Raw genomic sequence first — 27,644 nt, forward strand, 5'->3', positions numbered from 1 at the left:
TCAAGTTATCTAAAGGTTCGCCATTCCTGCCGTATACTTAAGGTATAGGCAAGCTACAGGTACAAGATCTATGTGCAGAATATACCAATTGAATATTTTATTAGTTTAATAAAAAATTCCAGTCGACCCCCTATCCAATAGTTGCATGTATTTTATGACTCCGCGAAGGATTTCTTAGTATAACTTTATCAAAAAATTCGGCCACCCTTGGACTCTAAAGTAATATATTTACTCTATTTTTATTTTTATTTTTTTTTGTAATCTATTTATTTATCTTTTTTTTTTTTATCTATCTAGTAATTTACTCATCAACGCCCAGACCGAACCGCTGAATCTAAAGACTTTAAATTTTGTACAAAGGTTCCCTAGGCAATGTAGAGGCGCACTAAGAAAAGATTTTTCAAAATTCAACCTCTAAGGGGCTAAAAAAGGGTTTATTATATAGCTATAGATATATGTATTTTTTAATTGTTTAATAATTGTTTGTTATCTCTTCAAAGCGGTTGCTAGGATAATAAAAATATGACTAATTATTTTAGATATGTTTTTTTTGTTGATATTTTTAGTATCCCAACAACCCCTTAGAAGAAATAACAAACAATCATTAAACAATTAAAAAATACATATATCTATAACTATATAAAAAACCTCCCTTTTACCCCCTTAGAAGTCGAATTTTGAAAAATCCTTTCTTAGTGCGCCCCTACATTGCCTAGGGAACCTTTGTGTTATGTGTATCTATGTTATATGTAGTCGCAAAAATGTTCGAATTAAAGATCACGATATTGGATATTAGTCAAACAGTAATAGACATCAACTGCGGTCTGCGATTGTATTGTGCTTTTATGAACTAAAAAAGAAATTGAAGAAAATGTAGAAGCGTTAGGAATGGAAAATTTCTGCATTCTGCCAACCAACCATTAGGCTGCTGCTGAAATGAAAAAAATGTATCAATAAAAAAATAGATTTGGTACCTAATATCGATTTAGTTGAAAAATGACCAAGTATTCAGATCTTCAACATCAGAACAAATATTTATCTGGACAACCGTACCTATCTATTATTAATTGAATTAGAACAAATTTACTTTGGAATAACTATTTTGTAGTAAAAATGTAGTGATCCAATACCCGTGTATATAAATTATCCATGATAATACCACAATGTTGAGAAGATTCTGGTTATTGTGAACCATGGTCATGGTCACGGTCACCAATTCTTAGTTTGTTTATATGACGCTCACGAGTCACGAGGGCCCATGGCCTTGGTCCTTTGCCACAGTCCAGTCAGTCCAGTCGGCGATCAGTCCACAATCTACATTTACGCAAGGCGCAAACAACAGTCAAACATCAAACTGTCAAAGTCGGAAAGCGGTATTAGCCGCCACTCATGTGTTATCACTTATTTATTGATACTACGATTTAAAATGACCCAGAGCTGGAGAACGGTGGTCATTAAAAAAAAAAAATAGTATTAGTTGTTTGTGTGCGGAATCCGGGTGTACCAAATCTAAACAATTATTATTCAAACTAGGTAGCGTCTAGTGCCTACCTAAAGCTAAAATTATAATAAACGTTCTCAATCCCAGGTTACTAAACTCGTAAGTTTTTTGTTAAAAATTTAATAGTTTGCTTGTACAAATACCTACCTATAATATTTTGGTTTATGCATTTTTAAGTAGTTTGGTTGTGTAGTCTTTAATGTGGAAAATTATAAAATACCAATTTATTATGTATCCAATTTTTGCTTATTATTCATCAGTAAGTTTGCCATTCGACTCGATTTTAGTCATATTCCAGTCATTCAGTTTGTTTCGGTTAATAAAAGTTGAGAGAAAATAACATTATACCTCACTAATAATAAAAAACCGAATAATATATTCTACACTGTATCATTATATGTTATCTAAATTACTAAATTTAATCGGAATCATAAAATCATAGTGTATTAAATTTTATATATTTCATTTTTCTTAAATTTAGCTCTAAAATACTTACCTTATAGTTATAGGTGCGTTTATTTTTTATCATTTTTTTAACATAATATAAAGTTTTTTTGTTTTAATTGTATGTTTACCTATTACTTACTATTAGTCAAAACAACTTTGTAGGATTTATGGAATATCTTTGCGATCAATAATAACTAATTACTGATAGCAATAAAATATTTTATCATTAAAGATGCCTTGTAAACAATATTTCTGTAAGGTAGAGTACGTTAAAACATCATACAATAAACATTCTAAAAATAATCAATATAAGATTATCAACATTTTTTTAATTAACTAATAGTAAGCGTTATAAAAAATTAAATCAATATTGATTAACAATAAATTATTTATTAAACTAATCATTTATGTAGTGATATTATTAATTAAAAATTTTTTTTATTTAAACTATTTTCTATTGATCATAAAGACTAATATACATTATACTTAAATAGCTTTTACTTTTGTTGTAGGAAATACAAGTCAGTAAAATTATTTTTATTTTACTTTATTGAATCATGGAACGTACTGATGAAAAAGAACCATGCACTACAAACATGCTTAATACAAAAATCTCAAATCAAAATAAAGATTTTAAGAATATTCAGGAAGTCAAAACAGTAAAAAAATTAGAAAAACAAAATGTTAATGTTGATGATGAAGAAGATGATGTTGACGTTGATGATGAAAATCAAATTATGCCTGCTAATATGTGTTTATTAGTAGAAAATACATTGTGTGATAAAAAAGAAGCTGAATGGGTTATTGATGAAGATAGTGACCACTCTATTGATGAAGATTTAGATGCCTCGTCTTTTAAGGCATATGAGGAAAATAAGAAAATTAAATCAAAAATGCCAAAGACAGATACTCAAAAATTAAAAAACCCTACCTTTGGTTCTAAAATTAATGAACCGACTTCTAAAGAAACTAATGATAAATCATATTTATCATCTCCGCAAATGATTAAACAATTACAACATTTAACTAACTCAACTTTGAACGAGTTATATCGCCCTTCGTGTTCAACTAGCTTACCTGGTCCATCGTGTTCAACCAATATACCTAGACCATCATGTTCAACTAACTTACCTGGTCCATCATTTTCAACCAATATACCTAGCTCATCTTGTTCAACCAGTTTACCCGATCCATCATGTTCAACTAGCTTACCTGGTCCATCATTTTCAACTAGTTTACGTGATCCATCATGTTCAACTAGCTTACTTGACCCATCAAGTTCAACTAGCATACCTGGTCCATCATGTTCAACTAGCATACCTGGTCCATCATGTTCAACTAGCATACCTGGTCCATCATGTTCAACTAGCATACCTGGTCCATCATGTTCAACCAATTTATCTGGCTCATCTTATGTTTTTCCTCCAGATCAATTACCTAGTTTATTTTATGGAGATTCAAATGATACTAATTTGAATATGGATAGAGAACTACAAGCACGTCTTTTAACTAGTTTTTATAATAAATTATTCTTGGATGATTTAAATGAACAAAAGAGTACTGAACTAAATCAAGATATTAATATATCAAATTTAGAAGATTGTGAATATTCTAAACATTATTTTTCAGAAAATACAAATTTTGGAAATATTGATGAAGAACCAGAAACAGAAAATACTGAATGTTTTGTAGAAGATCCAGATATTGTTAACCCTGATATAATGTACAATATTGATCTTAATGAATATTATAATCAATTGGATCTTTTAGCTTTAAAAGTTATAAAAACACCTGATGACCCTACAGGATTAGTTGAATACAAGCAATTGCCTCCTATTCCTCAAATTGAACAGACACGTAGACAGTTTACTGCAAATGAACGTTTTAGATTTGCAAACGGTATTTCAGAATGGGAGTATCAAATTGATCGCGATGACTGGAATAAAATAATGGTAAAACGAGCTGTAGTTTTCACAGCTCATGCTGGATTTAGTATAGCAAATGAAGAGAGCTTATATGTTTTAGCAGATGTAGCTATTGACTATGTAAAAAAATTGGCTGTTATTATGAAAAAACATTTTGATATTCAAGCTGATAGTCCATGTCCGGATAGTATTGATCCAATTAATAATAGTCTTCAAGAGGCAAGTATAGTATTTATATAATATTATCTTATATTTAGGGTTTGGAACTTATAATACTTAAGAACAGTATAATACGTACTAGTATAATAATATATGCACAAAACAAAAAAATCAATTATACATTTTAAATTTTTCTTAATTTAAATGATTAAAAAAATATTTATAAGTAATAACATATATTATATAATATTTACTAATAATTGTAATGAATAATAAAATTAAAATAAACAAATGAACAATTACTTATAAAATATTTAATTGGTTGCAGGCCTGATGGTCTTTCAGTCATCTAAGTATTAGTATTATTATTATTATGTGCGATAACGACGAATAGTGTTTGTAATGTAACTATAATGTTTTAAATATAAAGTTAATTTATACCTAACAAAATATTATGAAGACTAATGATTTACACAAAGATAAAACAAAACAGATTGCATTAAACATTTATTTTCACTTATTACTATTTTTTAGCTTAAATGTTTTGTTTAATGCTTAATAGTCTTTAAAAATTTATATAATTTATTAAATATACTAAAGTAAAATTAATCATAAAAATAGCACTTAAATAGCAAACTTTATGTTATAATTTTGCATCTTTTACCTATTTTATTATAAAAATAAATATTAAAAGTATACAATTAAATTGCTATAAGATCCAAACCTTGCTTAAAATTATAATAATGTTCTAAAATATTACCTAGTATCTTACCTATTTACAATGAAACCTTTAAATCAGATATTTATGGGAAATGAAACTGTCCACTTTTTAGAAAATATATCAAGATCAATAATTTCAATAATTTTATTCAATTTTTTAAAAATAAATTATAATTAGGTAATTTAAATTCCTTAACAGCTTTTCAACACTATGCATATTATAATTTCTTGCATTAAAAAAAATACTTATTATATATATATATTAGTAAAATGTAGTAGTTATGTTGCTGATAACATTAATATTATACTAGAATAATCAATAAACCATTTTAACTTATATTATAATCTACTATATCCATCCAATTTATGTGACTGTAATACCATACGAATTAATGAATGAATGAGACTGAATGTGTATCCAGTGTTGACTAATAAATCTGTTGGTACTTGTTTGTTGAATGCTGAGTAACTGTAAATCCAGGCACTAAGAAGTAAAATTAAAGGTTTTTTTGATAGTTGTTTTTAATTTAACTTAATTTATTTTATCATGTAACAATAAATAAATAATCTAGTTATATTTTGACACAAAATAATAAATAATTTTAACTTGATAACATTAGATTAAATTAAAGTTTTAATTAATTTTTTAAAATATCTTATTCGTTATTTAAAACAGAGCTATCCAACCTGTAATCTGCAGTGGATATTTATGCGGCCCTCATTCCGATTTCAAAACCACCAATTAATTGTATACTACATTTTATTGTATTATTATTAAAATGTAAAACACAACAACTTTTACTCACGTGATATTAAAAGGCCTGGTTAAAGTAAACTATTGGATCAAAAATAAAAGTTCCATCAGTTAAAAAATTTTGAAATTTCATTAAATTAAAATTTAACTAATAATTATTTTATTAATGCAAATATTTATAACATATTTTTTTAGTACCTAACTTAATAACTTTTTCATATCTTTGTTGGTGGTTATACCAGTTTGGCAGCTTATAATCTAAGTTACTGTATTTTATAGAAATTATATATAATATAAATAATTCACTAATTATTTTAAATTTATATTACACTGAATTAACTAGTTGGAAAGTTTTATTAACATATAAATTGTCAATCATTGATTGAAGATATTCATAAAGGTAGCTGATGCTGAATAATCTAAAAATACCAACAATAAAAACCAAATGTATTCTAGCTTTTCCCATACTACAAGTATTTAAATTCAAATAATTTATCAGTTTTTTTTTATTCTAATAACCTTTAAAACTTAAATTAATCCAATAAGTAACTAATATCTAATAAAACATACCTACTTAAGATACTTATTAATAATTAAAATGAAAAAAAAATATTTAACTATAATTTTTAGAATTAATTAAAGATTTATGGTTCATTTCAGATTGGTGTAAAAGGTGGTGTAAAAGAATTGATTGAACATTATGAAAATGATGTTTTTGGTAGGCGTAACAAGCTTTTAAAGAAATGTCAACATTTAAAAAAACTTATTGATCGGCAAGTCATCAATATAATTAAAACTCAAAATGTCACTCCAGAGGATATGGAAGAAGAGTACTCAACTAACGACATAGAAGAAAATTTTCTATCAAAAGATATGGATATAATAACAGAAGAAGAAAAAACTGAAATTGAGTCTGGAATTGAAGAAGTTATAATTGAAACTCAATATCCTACAGATGAAAATATATTCACAGATACTGAAATCGAGCAGATAGATCCTCTCTACATTGACAATTCAGATATTGAAGTAAAGATGGATACTGGTAAAAAAAATATTGAAAATATTAAAATCAGCGCAATGGACATTAAAGATAGAAAAATAAACAATTTAAGAACTTCGGACCCTTCTAAAGTAATAGAAATTGATCTCTTAAAACCGTTAGATAATCCACCTATAGATTATACACTATATGGGCATTCTGATGGAAAGGAAAAACTTACTGAGTTTAAATACTCTTGTGGTTCAGAGAGTTATCCTAATCCTCCAAAATCTGAAAAATTATTAGATGTAGGAACTCCAAAAAAGGTAATAAAATATTTATACTCACCATTAGGAGTATCACCAAGAGTACCATCTCAAATGAAGCCAGAGGTACCTGTTGAAGATGGTAATTATGTAGGACTTAGTAAAATGGCCGATCAATTAGATGAAGATTTCAATAATTATCAAGCTTCGCTCACAGATGACAATGTTCAAACAATATATGTCCATACAATATCTGATACTGATGAGCCAATTTCTTTGAATGATGATAATGCAGATAATTCCACAGATAATAATGTTCAAATTATTCCTGTAGTTAATGAAAATGATGATTCTGATTCAAACATTGATTATGATATAGTCTCTGTTCATTCTTTTCTTTAAGATTTAATTTTAAATTGATGATGGATAATTTTATTGATCAGGTATCAACTTAAAATTAATATTATTTATATAATCACTTATTTTAGACTAGGAAAATATATTTAAAATTAAATTACTTAATATGTATTAAGATAAACTTAAAAAATATACAATTACCAGGGCCCTAAAATTATATGCATTAAATTAAAATACTAAAACACAAACAAAAACAAAATGTATATATAATTTATATATTTAAAAAATATATAAATTGTATTAAATAATAAATTTAACTTGTATACGGAATGATTCTTTTATCATAAAATACTTATTATTTTAAAAAGTATTCATATTTTGAAAATATTTTTTTACATAGTTTCCAGTTGTTAAAAAACAACATTTTTTTAAAAAAATTATATTTTTAAACATTTTTTATCCTTATATTTTTTTAAGTTTTTTACTTTTTTGAATGACAGCATAGAATTTTGATTTCATATTCCAAAGCAAGATAATTTTCTGAGTATTTTGATACATAAAAATTGAATTTAAAACAAGTAGTTTATGAGTTATACGTATTTAAAGTTTAGATGCACGGAGTGGAGTGGTACCCCGCAAAATGTTTGTCCACTACTCCCCTTGTCTAAACTTTAAATACATATAACTCATAAACTACTTGTCCTAAATTTGATTTTTATGTATCAAAATACTCAGAAAATTATTTTTCTTTGGAATATTACGAAATCAAAACTATACTGTCAATCAAAAAAGTAAAAAACTTAAAAAAATATTTAGAAATATAATATTTAATAAAAACATTGTTTTTTTAACAACTTGAAACCATGAATCATGAATACTTTTTGAAATAACGAGTGTTTTATGATAAAAGAATTACTTTTTATAACTTATTGGCTCATTGCATTACACATTGATTTTTGAGTATTCATTGATCTAAATAAAAAAAAATATAAAAAATTTTTTTTATATATTATCCGAAGAGTTAGTATTGACTATTTTAGCATTGGAAACATTTTATAATTTAATTTTTGCCAGTTTTCAGCAAATATTTTCTTAAATCGAAGTAAACTATGCCCTGTATTTATCAGTTAAAAACATCAATTCATACTTTATGTATAGGTACAAGTCACTACATACGCTTCTACACTAGTTTTTTTGTTATTGTTGAGGACTTAAGGTGCCTAAAGCAAACAATATCTTGTTTTAGTGAACTTAAATTAATCGAAAGATCAATGAGTTGATAATTGGTAAAAATAATCTAAATGTGAATACATCCTTAAGTTAATACTTTAATAGTATTGAATCTAACTATTTTTTTCAATATGTGCAAAAATATACAAAATACAATTTTAGATACCCTCTCATTAAGCTAAGATTTAACATGTATATCTTATGCCTAGCTATTTTTTAAACTAATAAAAATAAGTATGCAAATGCATATAATTCTGGGCCCTGATAATATTACATTAAACTATTAAAGTATTAAGTTAACAGTAAAGTTAAAAAAAATATGAGACTACATTACTACTTATGCAAAGTTTAACGTGTACAAAATAATAATATATTTTTTAATCGCCTAAATTAATTTATTTCTTATCAATAATAATTTTTTCTATGATACACTTAAAATTTATATTTTACATAATATTATTTAATTATTATCGTTAATTTAATTTACTAAGATTCTATAATAAAATTATGGTAAAACAAATTAATTTATTAAAAATATTATCTCTAACCATTTAAGATTACTACTTATTATTACATGAGATTGTTTATATCAGGGGTTGGAAAACATTTTTTCATACAATTTTTTTTTTATCAACAATATCAATAAATAAATGTATTGAGAACTATAATTGTTATTCAAATCAGTGGCGGATTAACTATTAACCTCTAATGGCTTGAGTCTTGGGCGGCAAACTTGTTATGTTATTTTATTTTTATTCTCAAAAAAATTGAACCATTACTATTTTTCACTCTCGGCGGAATACCTGAGCTATACCCAATTATCCATCACTCTTCGATGTTAGCCCATTTAAACTACAATCCTTGGATAGTATTAAAAAAAAAGATTAGCTGTAACCACTGAGCATGCCTTAGGGCGCCGTGAAGTTTAATCTGCCACTAATTAAAATATTAATATTTTCTATAATTTCTGATGTTATTCTTATCTGGTAAAAGCTAATTTTAACAATGAGAAACTTCACAGTTCACACTATTTATCACAGAACAATATTATGTTTGTATAGACAAACTAGAATACCTTAAATAACTTGAATTATCCTACTAAAAAATTCCTTTTTTTTTTTTAATACTTAAAATCCCTCATCTTTTTAATTTTTTTAGTTTTTGTTTTTAACATTTTTTTCTGCGTTTTCTACCCCTGGTTTTATTTAATTATTCTGTATTTTATTTTATACTTATCATACTGTAATCATTTTTAAATCAATATATAATATTAAAATGCAATTTGAAATTCATTTATATATATTTGAATTAAATTAATTAATTAAAATTCATCACATATTTATTGGCAGGTTGTGCCATAGAATATGGATGTTCTTATCTTATAATTAAACAACAAAGTTATACAACTTTTACAACTTTGAAAATCGCGGATCGGATGCTACTGCTGTGCTACAGTATAGATAAGATTTTGTTGGTGGCGTGCAGTGTGCTACTATTGTGTTAAGTATAATGTTAGGTCGGCGCTACTGTAAACGCTGCAATGAATATGTTGATGACAGTTATAAGAAACACTCCAAGGACTACGTAATTGTTTAATTTGATGGTATCCATCTTAGTAACCTCGTTATTCGTACTGCTACTGATACAATCCATGCGACCTTTGAATATGAGAATAGTTCCAACAAACACCTACGACAAGCAGTAAACACAATAAAACAATTTAAGTGTACAAAATAATTTCTATAATGGTAAAAACGTTTTGTAGAGTTTATAATATTATATTAACACATTTTTATTCAACTAATTTTAACTATATAGAGATTTGAAATTTTTGAGTTTTTAAGTTAAAAATTGTTACGCTTGATCAAAACTGCTAGATCTCTCTCTAGATTTTTTCTTATAGCTGTTTAAAAATATCAATGATACATAGACAAAATACAAAATACATTTTTTTTAAGCGTTTTAGTTTATTTTGACAAAATTATCAAAATTACGAAGATCGCTAAAAGTTAATTTGTAGTTATGAATTTATAAAATTTAATTTGAGCTAAGGCTTTAAAATTTACAATGAAGTTTCACATAAGTTAACTATGATAAAAAATTTTTAAAAATGTATGTTTTAAATAATGTATAATTTTTTTTTTAAGTCATTTAAAATTACAGCTAGTAGACAGCAACTAAGCTGAAAATTCAATTTATAGAGATTATCGATTTAGCGAGAGAAAAATTTAATAATTTGAATTACACAGAGTTCCAAATTATTATTACCTATATACATGATATATTTATTATTTAATTTACTTTGCAATATATTATATTGCAGGCATATATAGATACACCATGTCGCTATACATTTATTTGAAAATATCAGTTATTTTATTTTGCGTTACATTTTTGTCCACAATCTGGTTGGCGTTCGTTATTTAATGTATTAATAACGGCCTTGAAAATGACATATATTCACTGTTATCCATTTCTGATTGCTCGAAAATTCACCCAATTCTATCAAAAAAGATTTGGTTTCTTTTAAAGATAGGTATAGGAACACTATATCGTTGCTGTCATTATTTTTTGTTGCTAAATTATGTTTAGGTATGTTCTAAGTTCTTACTGAATACGAGTTCGTAAATTGAACCACACTCTTAATTAAATGTATTTAAACTTTATTTATGCAATTATTAATAAATTCGAATTATACAGTGTCCCACCGGCCACTACAGTCATACACTATATTATGTTCGTTTTATCGAGTGGACATATGTTTTCTTCGAATTTTAGAGGTTTTTGAATTATCGAGAGTCTACTGTCTACTGTAGAATATTGGTAAATTAGAACAATCGTAATAATTGTTGTTATTTTTTTGTAATTCAATTTTATTAGATATTAGAATTTTTAGCAATGTATATGTAGGTATAATACTATGAAGGCATGAATACATAAACGATAAATCTATTCATAGTTTCTGATTAAGTTTTTAGTCGGTATCTAGTTATTAGTTATAAAATAATACTGTACCTATGTAATTTGAGTTTGTAATAAATAGTAATAGCATTATCAAGGCCAGATCTAGGGGAAATGAATCGGAGCATATGCCCCGGAAGTCTTGGTCGGGGAGCGCCAAATTACCAAATATCAGTGACATAAAAGAGGGGTCATTTTAACCTTTGCCTTAGTTAAAAATATGCTAGATCCGACACTGAACATTATAAATATATTATTATAAAATATCCTTAGGAATAGAACATCTAACTTCGCTCGGAATGTATTTTCCGTAAATAATATGATTTATCATAACACATCCATCGTAGTAACTCTCAATAAAAAGGTCAATCGAAACATATTAACTATTTTACCTATACATTAAAATAAATTCTTCCTAGTTTTTTTAAATATTGACAATATTAATTCTTTTATAGGTAATTAAATAAATAATAGAATGAATATTTTTTCATATTTTTTGTGAGTTTGATAAACGGATTGGATTTCGGATAAGAAAAAATAACTAAAAATATTACTTTCGCTTAGTATACAATTTTATCAAAATTTGAGTTTCAAATGTATATAAATAAAATCTTGAATCGAATTTTGTCTCTTATTAAAAAAAAATGGCTTTTTAATTTTTATGTCAAATTATTATGCAAATTAAAAAGACCTGTGCGGCTGTACAATAACTATAAATAATCTTATTTTTCAATATTTTTCAACTATTTTAGAATCATTGAGTTCATATCCATAGTGTTAAAACTGATAGTAAAGATATTTAAATGAGTTTGACCACGATAAAAAAAAAATTAACAGTATATTTGCTAATTAATAAGTTTAAATAAATTATTGATGCTTTGAAACTTTGATTTTTGGAGCCATTTAGTTTTTTGACTTAAATGATTATTATAATTTTAAAAGTATGTATAAATTAAATTCTTTTTGGAATTAAATATTTTTATCTTTGAACCGATCTGTTTTAAAATTTCAAGTTCGAGAAATTCAAGTTTTGTTAATAATTTTATAAAATATTTCACACGGGATGTGGTTGTACAAATTTCTTTACCTAATTAAATTTAAAATGTATTAAAAACAATTTAGCCTCTTAAAATTGCTGTTTATACGGTTTTACAAAATACATAATCTATATGAGTATTAGATTTTCTCGCGTTTATATAACATCGTAAGTCCGTAATTTATAGTAGATATATTTCTTACTTGTAATATGAGGCTACACGCGATCAGCACCAACAGTAGAACGAAATTTGTAGAATTTTTCCCACGGAACTCCAATATGTAACGAAGCTGATTAGCGTTAGCTGTGAGCAATGCAATGTCCATCATACCCTGTGCCATGTTCTTCTTGGTGTCATACGTGGCGTTGCTGATCTTGCTTAACGACCTGGACAACAGACGAGTAGCAGAACGCTTACGATTTTCGTCGTTTCCGCCATCGTCTATCTCCAGATTGGTGTCTGTCGCAGTAATCACGTCCGTCATTGTGCGAAATTTGGTCTCTCGCGTCTACACTCTACGCGATAATATGATGCATATTGTTATAATATTGTTGTAAACGACATAACTGCACTGCATTATTGTTGTTGTTGTTGTTAATTTATTATGGGTCACCGATGTATTATTACTAGTTGCTACACTACACTGAGATAAAAACAGGACGTGTGGTATACCACAACAGATACACCAAATATTTATGATGTCTGAGAATCAAAACGGCTTATGATGGTAGCGGCTTCAAATAATAATAATTATTTTATTCATCTTATCGAAAATTGGTATAATTTATACAATAATTATCTCATCAATATACTCTACAATAATTATTATTACACGAAAACTCTTCAAATTTATATGTAATATGCCTACACATATTATTTTATTTTGCTGTAGGTATATTAATTAACATTATCTATATTATTGTTGAGTCGTCATTTATAATATTATATCTAAATATTCTTAACTTTAAAGTTAGATAGGCGCTTACAGTTTAGTGTTCACTTTATTTAAAATGTTATGTATTTTTTTTTTTTTATATTATTATTATTCATTATTTTAACGATTATATACTGTAAGTTAGTAAGAAAACTACGAGAAAAACTAATTTTTAATAGTTAGGTACCCAGTGTTAGCCTGGCTATGGCCTACGGGCCGCGAATGCGGCCAGGGTCCCTCCGTTTTTTATTTTATTTTTTTAGTGTCGTAAATTATTTTGTTCTTGGTAGATATATATGGAATAGGGACCCCATAAAGTATTTATTAAAATATTCACCCGTAATTTTTGGGGCAATATTTCTTTTGGTGCCCAGGAAATTGAAAATTGAATCAATAATCAGATGCTCGTCAAATGGTGCATAATAGTACCATTATCAAGTAACAAATTGGAGGAAGTTTTTTTTGGATTAATTGCAATACTGCAAGTTAAGTTAAGTTTTATAACAATGCGTTCGGACGAGGCCATGAGGACCCCGCTTGTCCGACCCTGCAGGGGCCGCGGCACCCTCCTGTTAGATTCAGCGATCATGCAATTATTGCATAAAAAAAATATGTATAATAAAGATAAGACATTGACTTTTGAAAGTTAACTTAAATAATATTCTTGTATAGCTTATGGATTTGTCTCCAAATTTGAAATTCTATAATAGAAATATAATTTTAGTTTTCGAAATTTCGTTTCTGTCTTATTAATAATTATTATTTATTGTTTTATAGTTTCAATAGTTTATTTTTAGACGAATAATTTTCACCGCGTCGGCTTTGCGTTAATATTATTTAAATCTTACCTGATTTATGTTGATGACCATAGAAAAAATATAGCTATTGATACTCAAAAACTGAGTGAGATAATAGTTTATTCATCTAATTAATTAAAACAATTACTTATATAAAAATTGTGTTTTATTATTTAAATAATTCTTACTGTTTCAAAAATAATTAACTATAAAATTGCTTTTATATTTAAGTTAACTCATGATTATTAATTTTTATGTATTTATACTAAATTATCAGTTGAATCAACATAAACATAACTAGAGGGGAGGCTTGGGTGGGCTTCAGCCCTCTCCCAGAATTTTTGGGTAAATGTATGTGCTTATAAACATACTAGTATTTACTTAATGATTGCCTACAATTTAAAAAAAATATGTCTCATATAAACAAATAATGATTTAAGTCAACTGTAATCATCAATAGAAACAATAAATATAATAATCTATAATAATAATAATATTTTAAATTTAAATATCAATTTAAAATACCTACATATTTATAAAGTAGATACCTAGCCACCTAGGTATAATAATCCGATTTTATATGGGTACTAGTATTGTACTTAGTCATAAATTGTAATATAGCCAATATATAGGTATCAAAAGAGAAGGATGAAAAGAAAACCAATATTTTATTTATGTTTAAATAAACTATATTTTTAAAATGTACAATTATATAAGTATTATTAGGTATTTTACTTGAAAACATTTTTTAGGAGGTAAAAAAGCGAAGAGGTACAACTGACTTATATCAGTTCAGTTTTTTCAAATTTGTGATCGGCGAGGAACTAACGTCAAATCCAAAACCTGATATGGTTATATTGATCGTAGTTATCAGGAAAACCATGATGACGGAAACGTCGTTTAAAATCAAACACTTTCGTTGGTCTTTTTCTTTCTTTATGTCCAGCCCTCCAACAACCAAAAATATCCCACCAACGAGCACCTATATATAGAACAGAACACACAGTATACTATATCATAAAATTTGGATATTTTTCGAGTTGTATTTATACACTCCTAATAATATGATAAGTAATGTACAGTCTTGAATGACGACGGTCGACATAATGTACCTATTGAATAGTAACCTACCCGAAATTCCTTTAATATTATATGCTTTAATTGGTCACCTTTTCTAAAATTTTTAATTTGTACACATTGTGTAATTTTATGCTTATTTCATATCCTATCCCAATGTAATTTAAATAATTTATCTTATGATGTTTAAATCATAAATTAATAATATCATGGTAATATTTATTAAATCATAAGTTGATATTTCCCCTCCCCGCGCAGGTTAGGTTGTAAGGTTATAACCTTACCTTTAGCCCCCCTCCCCGGCACCCATGAATATGTTTAATTATATTAAATTTAAAATTAATATCGTCTGGTAGTTAGCAAATACAGTACAGTAATATAATATAATTTCATAATATTATAATCCGTATTAGTGTACATCGATTGTTTTTTTTTTTTATTATTATCGGTATATACATAATTTGTCAATTGGAATTGATGGACGGAACGGACGGTGCGTTGAATGTTGATGTCGGTACGATGCTGGCTAATCCGGAATCAAAAGCTCCTATTATTATGTTGATAGTGAACACCATAAACGTGCATACGACTGGCACTTGGTTAATGAACAGCGACGACGTCTTGTACTCGATCAAATGGAAACGACAGTCCCGAAGCAGGTTTAGTGATAGAAATATCATTCCCATGAACACCTATAGGACGCGTAGTATTTCAGCAGCAATAATGTCAATAGTGGTCAAAGTGGTATAATATAATATATATTTTATACATGTAACTACTTAGAGAGTTTATTTTTGATTTTAAAAATTATAGTTAATTCGTTTTCGCTCTTCAAAAAATGTCAACCTTTCAGATAAATCGTGCGCTTTTTTACTATAGGTTAAGTCAGGTCTATCGCCTATATTACTGTCTATAGTAATACCTATGTTGTATATATTATAATATACATATCATATAGGTCAATAGGTGCGTCAACTCACTTGTAAAAATATAGACGTGGCAATCAATACTAACAGAGGCTTGTAAAACTCGTGTTTCTCACCCACTTGAAGGATGTATTTCAGTTGGTTTGCGTTGGCTGTCAACAAGGCGATGTCCAACATTCCCTGAGCAATGGTCTTTTTAGTTGCATACCTGTTGACGTCTAACGGTTTGACCTTAAAAAAAATTTCATTTAGATTTATATTGTTTATATATTTTTCTATATACCTAATTATTAATCATATATAGGTATATATTATTTTGATTCAAGACGTAGGTAATATTAAGTTGGCCGATAAGGCGATAACCTACTGAAAACTATATCCTAAGGATAACTTATCAAAATGTTATATCCCCCATCAACGTCTCCTTATTATTAAAATAACTGTTTATAAAAATGTAATAATTAGTATGAAAAATCGGTGCCAGGCACGTACACAGGGGAATGTTTTGGGTGTTCAAACACCCCCTGAATACTTGGGTTTTTTTGTAATGTTATTTACTTATTTAATTTTAATATTATTTTTTTATATCAATGTTTGTATTTAAAAAAAGTAGTTTAAGTATACCTAATTTTCATAAAAAATGTTTGTATATTTATTAAAAAAAGTTCTACTTTTCAATAACTAATTTTCAAAAATACCCCCCCCCCAAACTTTTTTCTGCGTACGTTCTGATCAGTGCTATATGTAAAGGTTTAATAGGTATGTACAAAGTATAAATAGTTTGTGTGGTCTATTTTACATCTTGTGTGTATTATGCGATTTGTAGATACTAATTTCATTAAAAAACAACGGTAATTTGTGTTGTTTAAACGTTTAACCTAATTACTACGAATATTCCATGTTTAAAAAAATTATGTATGTATAGGTAATATACCTAACATAATAGTAACATTATAGGTACCTAATTAATATATAGGTAGGTACATAATATAATATATAAGTATTATATGATTATCGAATATTGTCAATATTGATTATAATTATTTATATATCTTTTCTATGTTTGTATATTCTTAATAGCTTAATTCATGCGCATTACTTTAATTACAATTACAATAAGTAGTATTATAATTAATGTTACTACCTACTTACTACGTAGTACGAATATGTCATATTACCATACAAGGTTTACTATAATATAATAAATTTAAAATCTACAATATTCAATTCGACAATATTTTTGTTCTTATCGACCTTTCCAATATGTATATCGCGTCTATTTTGCGTTTTGATCAGTTTCGTGAAATGGATAGATACATTGTATGAAACTTGTTCAGACGTTCGGTTGTTCCATAATCTGTACATACACATGGCGAAACAAATAACACGTGTATAACTATAAATTATAATTAGAAACAATTAAAACAATTAAAACATTGAAAACCTTGCTTTCCTGTTGTTAAATCATTTAAATCTACTGTTTCCCTTAAATTTTAAAAATAACTTAATTATTTTGCTTCTTTGAGTCTTTGGCCTCTGATGTCTGATACTTATACATAGTTACATCAATATGTGGCAAACATTACAAAATATATTTATTAAAACTACTGCTAATAATTAATATTATAAATTGAGCAATTTGCATGCTAACTTTTAAAAAACAACGCATAATACGATCCCTATATCTACATTCTACATTATTGGGAATTGGGATGTAATATATGTATTTATAAATTATACTTACGCAAATGTATAACAAAATATCGCGAAACCATGACTTAAGCTATAAGTAATTATATTATTTATTAGTTATTAATTATTATAAAATATGATTATATTATACTGTTGTTATGTAGGTGCCTACGTTTATTATGCAACACTTTTGTTTTCGTAATACAAAGAATATATATTGTTTTAGTATAATACAGATTGTCAGACTATAATCTATAATTCTATATTACATACATTTAGTAAATAGTTAACAAATTTAAAATGTAATAAGTATAGAAATGTTTATTGTTTATCAACAATATGAATAGGGTTCTAAATTTGAAATATTTCAAAAATTAAAATTTCACTCTTTTTGAAATATCGAAAAATATTTTTTCTTTTTTTAAACATGATCGGTTATAGTTGATTAGAAATAATATATTGATTAAACACAGAAAATATTCATAGTAAATATGCAAAAATATGCGCTATACATTCTTGATATTTTTTTAATTCATTATTTGTATTACTAATTGGATCTTTATGATTATTATTATTATTATTTATTATACATAATTTCTTTGTTTCACACAATAAACCAACTTTTAAAAATTTTCACTTGCAAGTTGACGTGATTATGAACTTTAAGATATAATAATTTATATTTTATTTTTCATTGCAATGAAATATTTCAAGAAAATAAATTTCATGAAATTTTAAAACCCTAAATATAAATACATACATAAATATATATATATAAAGTCGTGGCCTTATAAAGTTATAAATTATTACGTTTTAAACATTTCAGTATTATACTTATATTAATACATTATAGTATTGTATATAGACCACTAGATCCGTGCCGAAGTTAAGGGTCTCGAGGCCCCAAGGCAGCTACTAAAGAAGGTGCCTTTTAAAAATATATGAACATTATACATAAAAAACTGTTTTTAATTTGCTTTTAAAATCGTTTAAAATACGATTCCGATACACATTATCACTTATACAACCATTACAATATGATGTAACATAATATTAATTTCCAATAAGTTACTATCTACCTTATAATAATAATTTTATAAGCCTATTTCTAACTAAGCCTTAAATAAATAAATAAATATAAATAATATATAAATTAGGTAATTACACACGAAATATTTCTCCATAAAGATCCATTTTGTGCGATATATTTTTTTTTTCTTGGTATCTGGCCAGGGGCCTTGGATTCTGGAAGGTAAAAGGCAGCTGTCTAATTTGCCTAGGCGGAAGTTTAGCACTGATATGGACATTGTAAACATAAGTAGATAGGTACGTAATAAATATGTATTATTGTTTAATCTATAGATTCAAGTCCTTAATCTGAAATATTTTAAATTGTATTTATAAAAATGAACCTTAATAATATGTAGCCGTGAGTTTTGTCGCGCCATTTAGGAATGAAAATGAATAATATATTTAGGTATAATTTATAATTTTGATGAATTTTAGTCATAAATACTGGAAAACAACATGCCAATATATTATAATTTCATTAGGTACCTATATTCTTTTAGGTATTAGAGTCAATTTTAGGCTATATGAATAATAAATACAACTTGTGTCAATTTAATTAAATACCTACTTTATAATAAATAAATTAAATAATATACATGTTAAAAAAGATGAAAATAATCTCAGAACCGCCTCCGTTTATAAATGTCTATATGTTTAGTAGAACACTAGAACATGTTTTGTATAATGATCAAGGCCGTACTCGGAAAACATTTTCTAAGGGGGTGGGGTAAGCAAAGTTTAATAAGTAGTATATAAAATAATGATGAAATAATTTCTAAGTTAACATCATAAGAGAAAATTTCTGGCGAGGAGGGATGAACTCCCCAGGCACGGCCTCGATTATGATTGTATCATATTCATATTGTATACAACTAGCTTAATATGTTCCTAAGGTCATCGACCAAAATAAAACAATCTTTTATTTTCTCGTTCTAGATTCTTTGTCGTTTTTATTGTACTTAGTACTTACATAATAGACTTACAATAAATTAAATATTATACGAGTACATAGGTACAGGTACGCAATTTCATTTACAATAATATGTCCCTCGATTTACGATTATAATGGATTATTGCTGATCATATTCATCATATACAGGCCTGAAGGGTGGCCGTCGCTTAGAAACCAAACCAATTTATACAAACACAAGTATAGATGAATAGTAACTAGTGAGTAAATTATTCTACACTTCTGTCTATGTATATATTGTTTAAAGAAGGACCAAAGACTACATATTATTTTATCCTATTGCTCTTATAAATTCAAATATTCAATTATTTTTATTTGTTACACAGTTTTCGATTTAAGTCATAGACGATTAAAAAATAAAAACATTATAATAAGTAAACATAAATCAATCGATAATATACATATACTACGTAACATAGTGTCAGTAATTTAAATATAATAAATGGTATTTAACCAGTAACCACTTCCTATGACTTATGAGTAAAGTACTAAAGTCTATATTCTTTTTGTCTTAATATTTTCGTTTTTTAATTTCATTAATTATAGGTATTATAGCAATTATAATAATTCATTTCAACAACTACAACAAGATATTATTGAATTTTAATTTTTACGTTTTGCCAAATCTTGTAAATAGATAAATAGGATTTTGTGCATGATTCATGGTCATGACGAATCAATTTAAATCAAATCATTCAATTTATAAATTAATTATTTTTTTTTTTTGCGTGAAATGTTGCCATGTTGGTTCCATGTTTTTGTTATTTTATATTGTTACTTAAAAAAAAAAAAAAATCACGTAAAAACATGTTATAAATTGCTTTTGTATAAAATAATATAATAACAACAGAGTCGTAAATAAAATAACAAAATTAATACCTATTGAATATAATTTCAATTTACAAAATTATGGGTGTTCATACCATACACTAAAGGATATAAACTTTAGTACTTTACAAATTTATACTTAGGTATATAAAAATCCTTAAATAATATCAATTAAATTCAAATAAAAATAATGGTATATGGAACGGTAGTCAGAAATAAGTACATATAGTTCGTTTTTATTAGTTTATTATGAGTTTCTTTTAAAATTAAAAAAATATGTAGTTAAATTGACTACGATTAATTGCCAAATAAACATTTATCATTGTTAACCTTAACATCGTTATATTCTGTATATTTACTACCAATTTTATACCGAGAACTTCTATATGCAAATTGTGTTCGTCTCACTTCGAAGATAAATTATACAAATGTGTGCTCAATGTCTTTTGGTCAATTTGTTTTATCATCCATAATTATAACGATCTTTAATTTCAGGACGTTATTTTTTAAAGTTATGTTAAAGTATATTTAATCAAACATAAATCATATATAAATATATTATCTGATAAAAAAGTATTTACTAATTTTAGCAATTCGTTCAAATTGTTCTTGAATAATATATGAACAAAGTGTTCATACATTTGTTCACTTTACATGGTAAATAATACCTAATTATTATGATAGGTATAGTAATAATCAAACAATGTTTTTAGTTAAAAAAAATTAACGACTTAAAATTTAAAAAAAGGTAGGCAAGTGGGTACCTATGCTGTACATTAAGTGCCGAGTGGGTCACTACTCACTACTATGGCTTAAAGGTGTGTAATTTTTTCTTTATTTTTCTCGATTATAAAAAAAAGTACTGGAAATTTTTTACTTTAGACCCTAAAAGGCTCAAAGTACCTACTGGTTAGATTCAATTTGCTGCCAACAACTACATCCATTTTTGGAAATAATTATTATAGTACTTAATAATATTATGCGAAATGTGAGCTTATTGTAATATTATAAGTTGGAAAATTATTTTATTATGTAACATAAAAAAAAAGTTCTCTTATTACCAATATATCCCGTTATAAATTTTACAGAGAAACATCAATAAATTATCATTTAATAAAAAATGTCCATTACCTACTAGGCTAAATTAAATTGATTTTGTCCGGAGCTGGAAGTTTGCCTAACTAAATTCAACAGTCGCCAACGCAACGTCTACACATAATAAGCTCGTAATGTTAATTAGTAGGTACCTACCTATCTACGAATATAGTAAATCAGTAACTATAATAAGCTATATTGGCTAATAACTATTAATGTACATTTTCAAATTAAAAATATGTATAGGTACCTACTCAATGCGTTTCTATTATATCTAACAAATATAAATACCTATTTAGTCGACGTACGACGTTAAAATGGCAGTTACCTATAAGACTTAACTAATGTGCCTTTTATAATGATTAAAATTTTAATCGTGTAGAATAATATTTATATGTGATGTGCTTACCGTTGTAAAGTTCAAGTCGCCGACTGACATTGTTTTTACGTATATTATGTATTTAGTATATAGTAACTGGTACGGTGATGGCGAAGCGGAGTGAATATTCCGCGCCGTATAGGCGTATTATAATGAACGAGTTTGATATGATGTGCACCGCTTTAAATGTACATATTAGTACATATATTACATAGTCCTCGACACTGTATAATACAATGTTAAATTATGCCTTCAGATAATTATAAATAATAATTAATATACCTATTTATGTGCACAGCAGAGCAATATCGTATACAGAGGAACGACACGACGCGCGTGCACGCTTTTCGACGGAAGACTGTTGCGCCCCAAATCCTATGTACACCAACGAACAGATCTAAACATTATATTATTGTATATTGTAGGTAGGAAGGTCGAAAGTAGGAATCGCGATTGCACCGCAACGATTCGATTTTCCGCGCGCCGTATTCTATACATTTATTTACCCAAAATAACACAAATCTTTGTAAATACGCGTATAATAATATTGCTATATTATTATTATTATTATTATATTTTATGATTAAATTACAGCAACGTCTAAATTCACAATGTTGGCGGGGATTTCATGAACAACGAATATTTTTTAAACATCATGATATAGTTGTGTTACTCTATATAATATGTATGCCGAATTTTTAGCGCAAAATTTGAAAGACTGCTGCTCATCGTGTTGCGTATACCTAACCACGTAAATTCATTGGCTTCGTGTACCTATACTATTATAGCTATAGGTGGCTTTGTATAAACACATATATACAGGTAGGTACCTGCGGAAAATGCGATTTCCCGAGAGTTACGCTTTGACGTCGTTATACGGTCGGCGTGTCCAATCGATCGCTGAATAGTGAATAGTGTATTATTATGTATAGGTATTAATGTATTATTGTGACACGGCCTATAGTTATATATTATATACAGGGTGTGTCGCCGGGTGATTAGATATTATTGATCGTCCATGTCGATACATTTTTATAACTGATTAAAATCATATTATTTTCGTATGAACGACGTTTATCATATTTGTATTGATTATTATTTTTTGCTATAACATTATGTTTGGTTTTAGGTGTTTCAGCTATACAGTTTTGAAGTTGTGTTTTTATTTACTTACTCTGCGCCGCTGCAATAATTACACCATCGACTAGTTTTTAGTGTTTTTACTTAACCTATGTATATGGATGGATAGGAGTTAATATTTTTTTTAATAATATTTTTATAACACAGTTTCTACTCTACATACCACAATGGTCATCGAACATGACGGAGTATAATCATTAATCAACATTGTGAAGTATTAAGCATAATATTTGTTGACGTCTGGTGGGCATAAATAAACATAAGACACCTTGTATAAGAAGAGTTTTGTAAATCGGAAATACCTTGTGTTACAAAGGACGCTGCGGTACGCAGTCCATGACGTTGGATAATGCTTAGAGTATTTGTATATAGCTGCAGGTACTTACGGCTGTTTTAAACAATAACTATAAAGTATATTTTCTTATTTATTATATACTAAACACATATTTACAAGATAATTTTTTTTTTTGAGAGAAAGAGAAATCGAAAGTATTCGTGATGGTGCAAATATACGAAGAAACGTATTTCGTAGTTCAACGAACCATTTACGAGTGTAGGTATTTAGAATTTTATCAAAAGAGTGATAAATATAAAAAAAAAAATTCACAATTTATTTATTTGGCTGCGACACGCATAAAATACATTTTTTTAAGATACGCTGAACACATTTATTGGCTAATCAAAGGATATAAAAATGTTAAAAGAAAACCTACTACAAGATTGAGCATAAAAAACTATGTGGTGTTGTTATTTAAAATGCTGAACTACATTATACAAAAAATATTAATTTAAATAATTACGTTAATAAAAAATATATGGTACGAGTTAAAAGAATGACTTTATAGTCATATGCAGCGTATTATAGATAGGTAGTAGGTAGTACCCACGATCTTAAGCCGTGGTAGTACCTATGTTAATTTACCTGTTTGGTAATAATAGTAAAATATTTAGGCTCACTAGTTATTAGTTACTGCCTATAGGTATCCTAAAGTGACCATGCATATCTAATTAAAAAAAATAAGTATTCCACGTGTATAAATTTATATAGGTATGTAATTATAATAACAAAATAGGAAAAGAAACAGATATTTGTTATAATAGCTGAACTCTTAGTCTTCGGACAGTAAAATATTGGGTCAAAGGACTGTTTTATAAACGTCGATGTCGGTGGCGGTTTATCCCAAAAATGAGCCTGTGTGAAAAACTAAAAAATGGCCCCTCCTACAACTTTTTATTCTAAAAAATATTGATATACATAAATTTATATTATATAACAATGATATACTGGTATATCTGATTAAGAAAATAAGATCCATTTGAAATTGAAAATTATTTTTTTTATTTTTTCGTACATAACTGTATTTCATTTTTTTTTTGCGGAACGTTGAGCAATAATGCCCCCCCCCCCCCCAAGCCGAGGGCTTGTAGCATTTGCACACATCGCACGCATGTATGACACGCCACTGGTCGATGTACAATCCATAGAATGAAAACTATTTTAATCGATAGTTTACGAACCTTAAGCTGCAGTTAATTCTAAATTTATAGATAAAGTACTGTACAGCAAAGTAAATGTGGGAACGTACCATAAAATACTCAATCGTGTATTTGTATTGTTAAAAAGGTAAGTATAGGTGATATGTTCAATCACGTTTTACTGAATTATTTATTTAATTATAAACTATTAATTATTATATTATACTGCGAAGTGTGAGATTCGAGTATAGTGTAGGTATATAGATTAATTTTACTTAAACAACAATTCAATACCCCTAATTACGATGTTTGTCTATAAACGCATTTATATTTTTATGAACAAGCCATTTTTTTTTATATTTACATGGTTTAAAAAAACTATTTAAAAATAGGAGAGTATACCAACTACATCACGTACCTATATACTTTTAATTATCGCAGAATTCGTAGCTAATAATTCTATAAATATCAAAAACGAAAAAAAGGCATTTTGCTCATAAACGTTCATAGGATCGTGGACGCATTGCAAATTGACATTTTTAAACGAGTTTTAGGGAGGAGCGTAGTTTAGCCCCTCATACAAATCTATATTATTATGTTCAACGTATCTATCCTATTCCTATACGCATTAACTAGGTATGTATACATAATATATTATATAGGCACTGACCAGTTGTTGTTGTTCCTTCAGATCCGTTGCAGGCAAAACATCCGAAGTTATGACCATGGTTTTCGGATGCTCTAACTGGTCGAGGGGGAGGTGGGTTGTGACGTATCCGCTTAGAATAATTTAAAAAAAATATATATATTGTTTAAATTTATTTAATTTCACTGTACGATGCAAGTTTATATATATGAACATGATTAATTAATAGGTAATAATTATTATGGTCTGTTTTTACTTTTATACAAAGACCAGTGTTTATCAATTAGCTATTCGTTTTTTCTTTTGAAGCATCATGTTCGCAAAAAAACGACTATAATAAAATACCCCTGAATCCTATAAGGGTTGAAGACAATGAAGACCACTGGAGCTGGTGTGGCGCCCACGCCGTTACACGATCGGTGTATAAGTTTTTTCCACTGTTATAGGCCACCGAACGACGCTACGACGGTCGTATAGAATCGAGTGTGGCAAACGGCAATACTATGCGACGCACACTTGTACCTTATAACGTTATAAATACCTAACTGAAATTTATTTTTTCATTATTTGTAAACGCGCACTCGGTGTTTAATCAATAACGTCTATAAAATATGTAAATGTTTAAAGGTAACTTATTTATTATATTCTATACATTTATTCTATTTACCGGCAGTGCATAGACCATGTACTGTACTTCTGTCATATAGATATAAAAATAATAAATATTATAACATAATAAGTCATGGAAGTCATCAGGTAGATATGTTTATTTATTACCTATTTATTTGATTTGTGTACAATAGTCAATAATAGACGATAGGTAGGTATATATATAAATAGATAGTAGATACACATTATTATGCATAGGTAGGTACTGCATTCAGCATTGTATTACTCGCCATCATCTAACTTATTGTCAATAAGTAGGTTAAGTTTTACTAGTTGTAGCTTGTAACATTAATTATAGAATAGTCTATTATATTCTATTATTCTAAAATCAATGGTTATAGGTAATAGGTATATAATAATATTATTATTATGTATTAACATATACGTCCACATAACAAGATTTACCAAACATGCACACTTCACTCTTCCTTAAGGCTTAGTTATGCATTCGTTCTAATTATAATTTTTGGAATTGTTAAGTACAGCATATTTACTTAGAATAGGTACGATACTTTAGCCTATGGTTGAGTTAAAAGTTTTAACTTAAAACCAACCAGTATTTTTCGAATAAGAACTAAGTAATTCTCTATTTTACAATTGTTAACCATAAACCAGATGCTTTTTATGACTATGTGTATTAATTGAAAATTCAAATAGATTTCTAAGTTGTTGGTCTTTAGATGTCTATATACTTACTAAGAATAATATTAATTAATAATCTAAGACAATAGGTGTAGGTGATATTGAAAATTAAAGTAGATTGTAGATAACGAATCTTAATTCATTAAAATTTTATAATAACAAATTTTTATACTGCTGCAGTGTATACATTATTATAATAAACTAATAATTAGATACTTATCCACTAAATTAATATCATAAAATGTAAAAGAAAAATAGATTGTATACTTATGTTTCCTTTTAATTAGCTAATTTTTAATCTGCCTGTCTAGAATTGTAATTCATTGTTTTAAATTCTAAGATTATTTTTTACTGGTAAGTAATATAAATACATTTAGGATAAATTAAAAATATCTAGACACTAATATTAACAGTTAAAATGATTGATAAATATTAAAATATGTAATATGATTCATGATTTATGCAAAATAAAAATAAGAATCTTGAACATTAAGGCATATACTTTAACTTTTTATGAAGATAAATTTATAATAATCTAACCAAGAGACAAGATTTAAAAAAAAAATGATTATCATAATATTGAATTTTTTCTTAACATTTGCAGATAATATAATAATTAATAAGTCATCTCCTCATAGACATATGGTTGTGATAATAATTGATGATGCATACAATTAGAATTAGAATCATAAAAAAATGTTATTATTTATATTATTTATGACAAATTGTATTAATACACAAAATTATTTCGTATTAAAAATGTTGTTAGTTTAAACTTTATACTATACAAGTAGTCTCAAGATCACTCAAGACATATTTTACTAATATGTAAGTATTATTATTTCAGTCAATTTAATCTAAAAAATTTAAAATGTAAGTTTTAATTTTAAAAATATTTGCAAGTAATAATGTAATCATATTTAAAAATTACAAATATGAAAATAAAAACAATTCCATTAAAAATTT

At 26.9% G+C, this 27,644-nt stretch overlaps 2 protein-coding genes across 2 annotated transcripts; one reads left to right on the forward strand and one right to left on the reverse strand.

Moving 5' to 3' along the window:
* The first annotated feature begins 1,268 nt into the window (after nt 1-1,268).
* Nucleotides 1,269-7,238, forward strand: LOC113552357. The gene is made up of 3 exons (XM_026955218.1): nt 1,269-1,600; nt 2,461-4,092; nt 6,167-7,238. Exons 2-3 carry the CDS (start codon nt 2,506-2,508, stop codon nt 7,151-7,153), a joined length of 2,574 nt encoding a protein of 857 aa, XP_026811019.1. The 5' UTR covers nt 1,269-1,600; nt 2,461-2,505; the 3' UTR covers nt 7,154-7,238.
* A 2,612-nt stretch (nt 7,239-9,850) lies between these two features.
* LOC113550969 lies at nt 9,851-25,838 on the reverse strand. Its single transcript, XM_026952947.1, has 9 exons — nt 25,713-25,838; nt 25,392-25,500; nt 22,388-22,502; nt 22,136-22,329; nt 16,125-16,301; nt 15,612-15,836; nt 14,897-15,049; nt 12,539-12,844; nt 9,851-10,027 (listed from the first exon to the last, which is right to left on the reverse strand). The coding sequence occupies exons 4-9, from the start codon at nt 22,163-22,165 to the stop codon at nt 9,851-9,853; spliced, it is 1,068 nt and encodes a 355-aa protein (XP_026808748.1). The 5' UTR covers nt 22,166-22,329; nt 22,388-22,502; nt 25,392-25,500; nt 25,713-25,838.
* Nucleotides 25,839-27,644: the final 1,806 nt, after the last annotated feature.

The sequence above is a fragment of the Rhopalosiphum maidis genome, chromosome 2 (assembly GCF_003676215.2).
Source record: "Rhopalosiphum maidis isolate BTI-1 chromosome 2, ASM367621v3, whole genome shotgun sequence".
Lineage (NCBI taxonomy): Eukaryota > Metazoa > Arthropoda > Insecta > Hemiptera > Aphididae > Rhopalosiphum > Rhopalosiphum maidis.

Bases quoted from the DNA above. Each gene is read 5' to 3' on its own strand.
- LOC113552357 (XM_026955218.1), top strand. From the start codon at position 2,506: ATGGAACGTACTGATGAAAAAGAACCATGCACTACAAACATGCTTAAT. The intron at 4,093-6,166 runs GCAAGTATAGTA...GGTTCATTTCAG, and splicing joins TTAATAATAGTCTTCAAGAG to ATTGGTGTAAAAGGTGGTGT.
- LOC113550969 (XM_026952947.1), bottom strand. From the start codon at position 22,165: ATGTCAGTCGGCGACTTGAACTTTACAACG. The intron at 15,050-15,611 runs TGACAAATTATG...TTCTATATATAG, and splicing joins TTCCGTCCATCAATTCCAAT to GTGCTCGTTGGTGGGATATT. The intron at 12,845-14,896 runs GTTAGTTCCTCG...CGTAGAGTGTAG, and splicing joins TATCAGGTTTTGGATTTGAC to ACGCGAGAGACCAAATTTCG.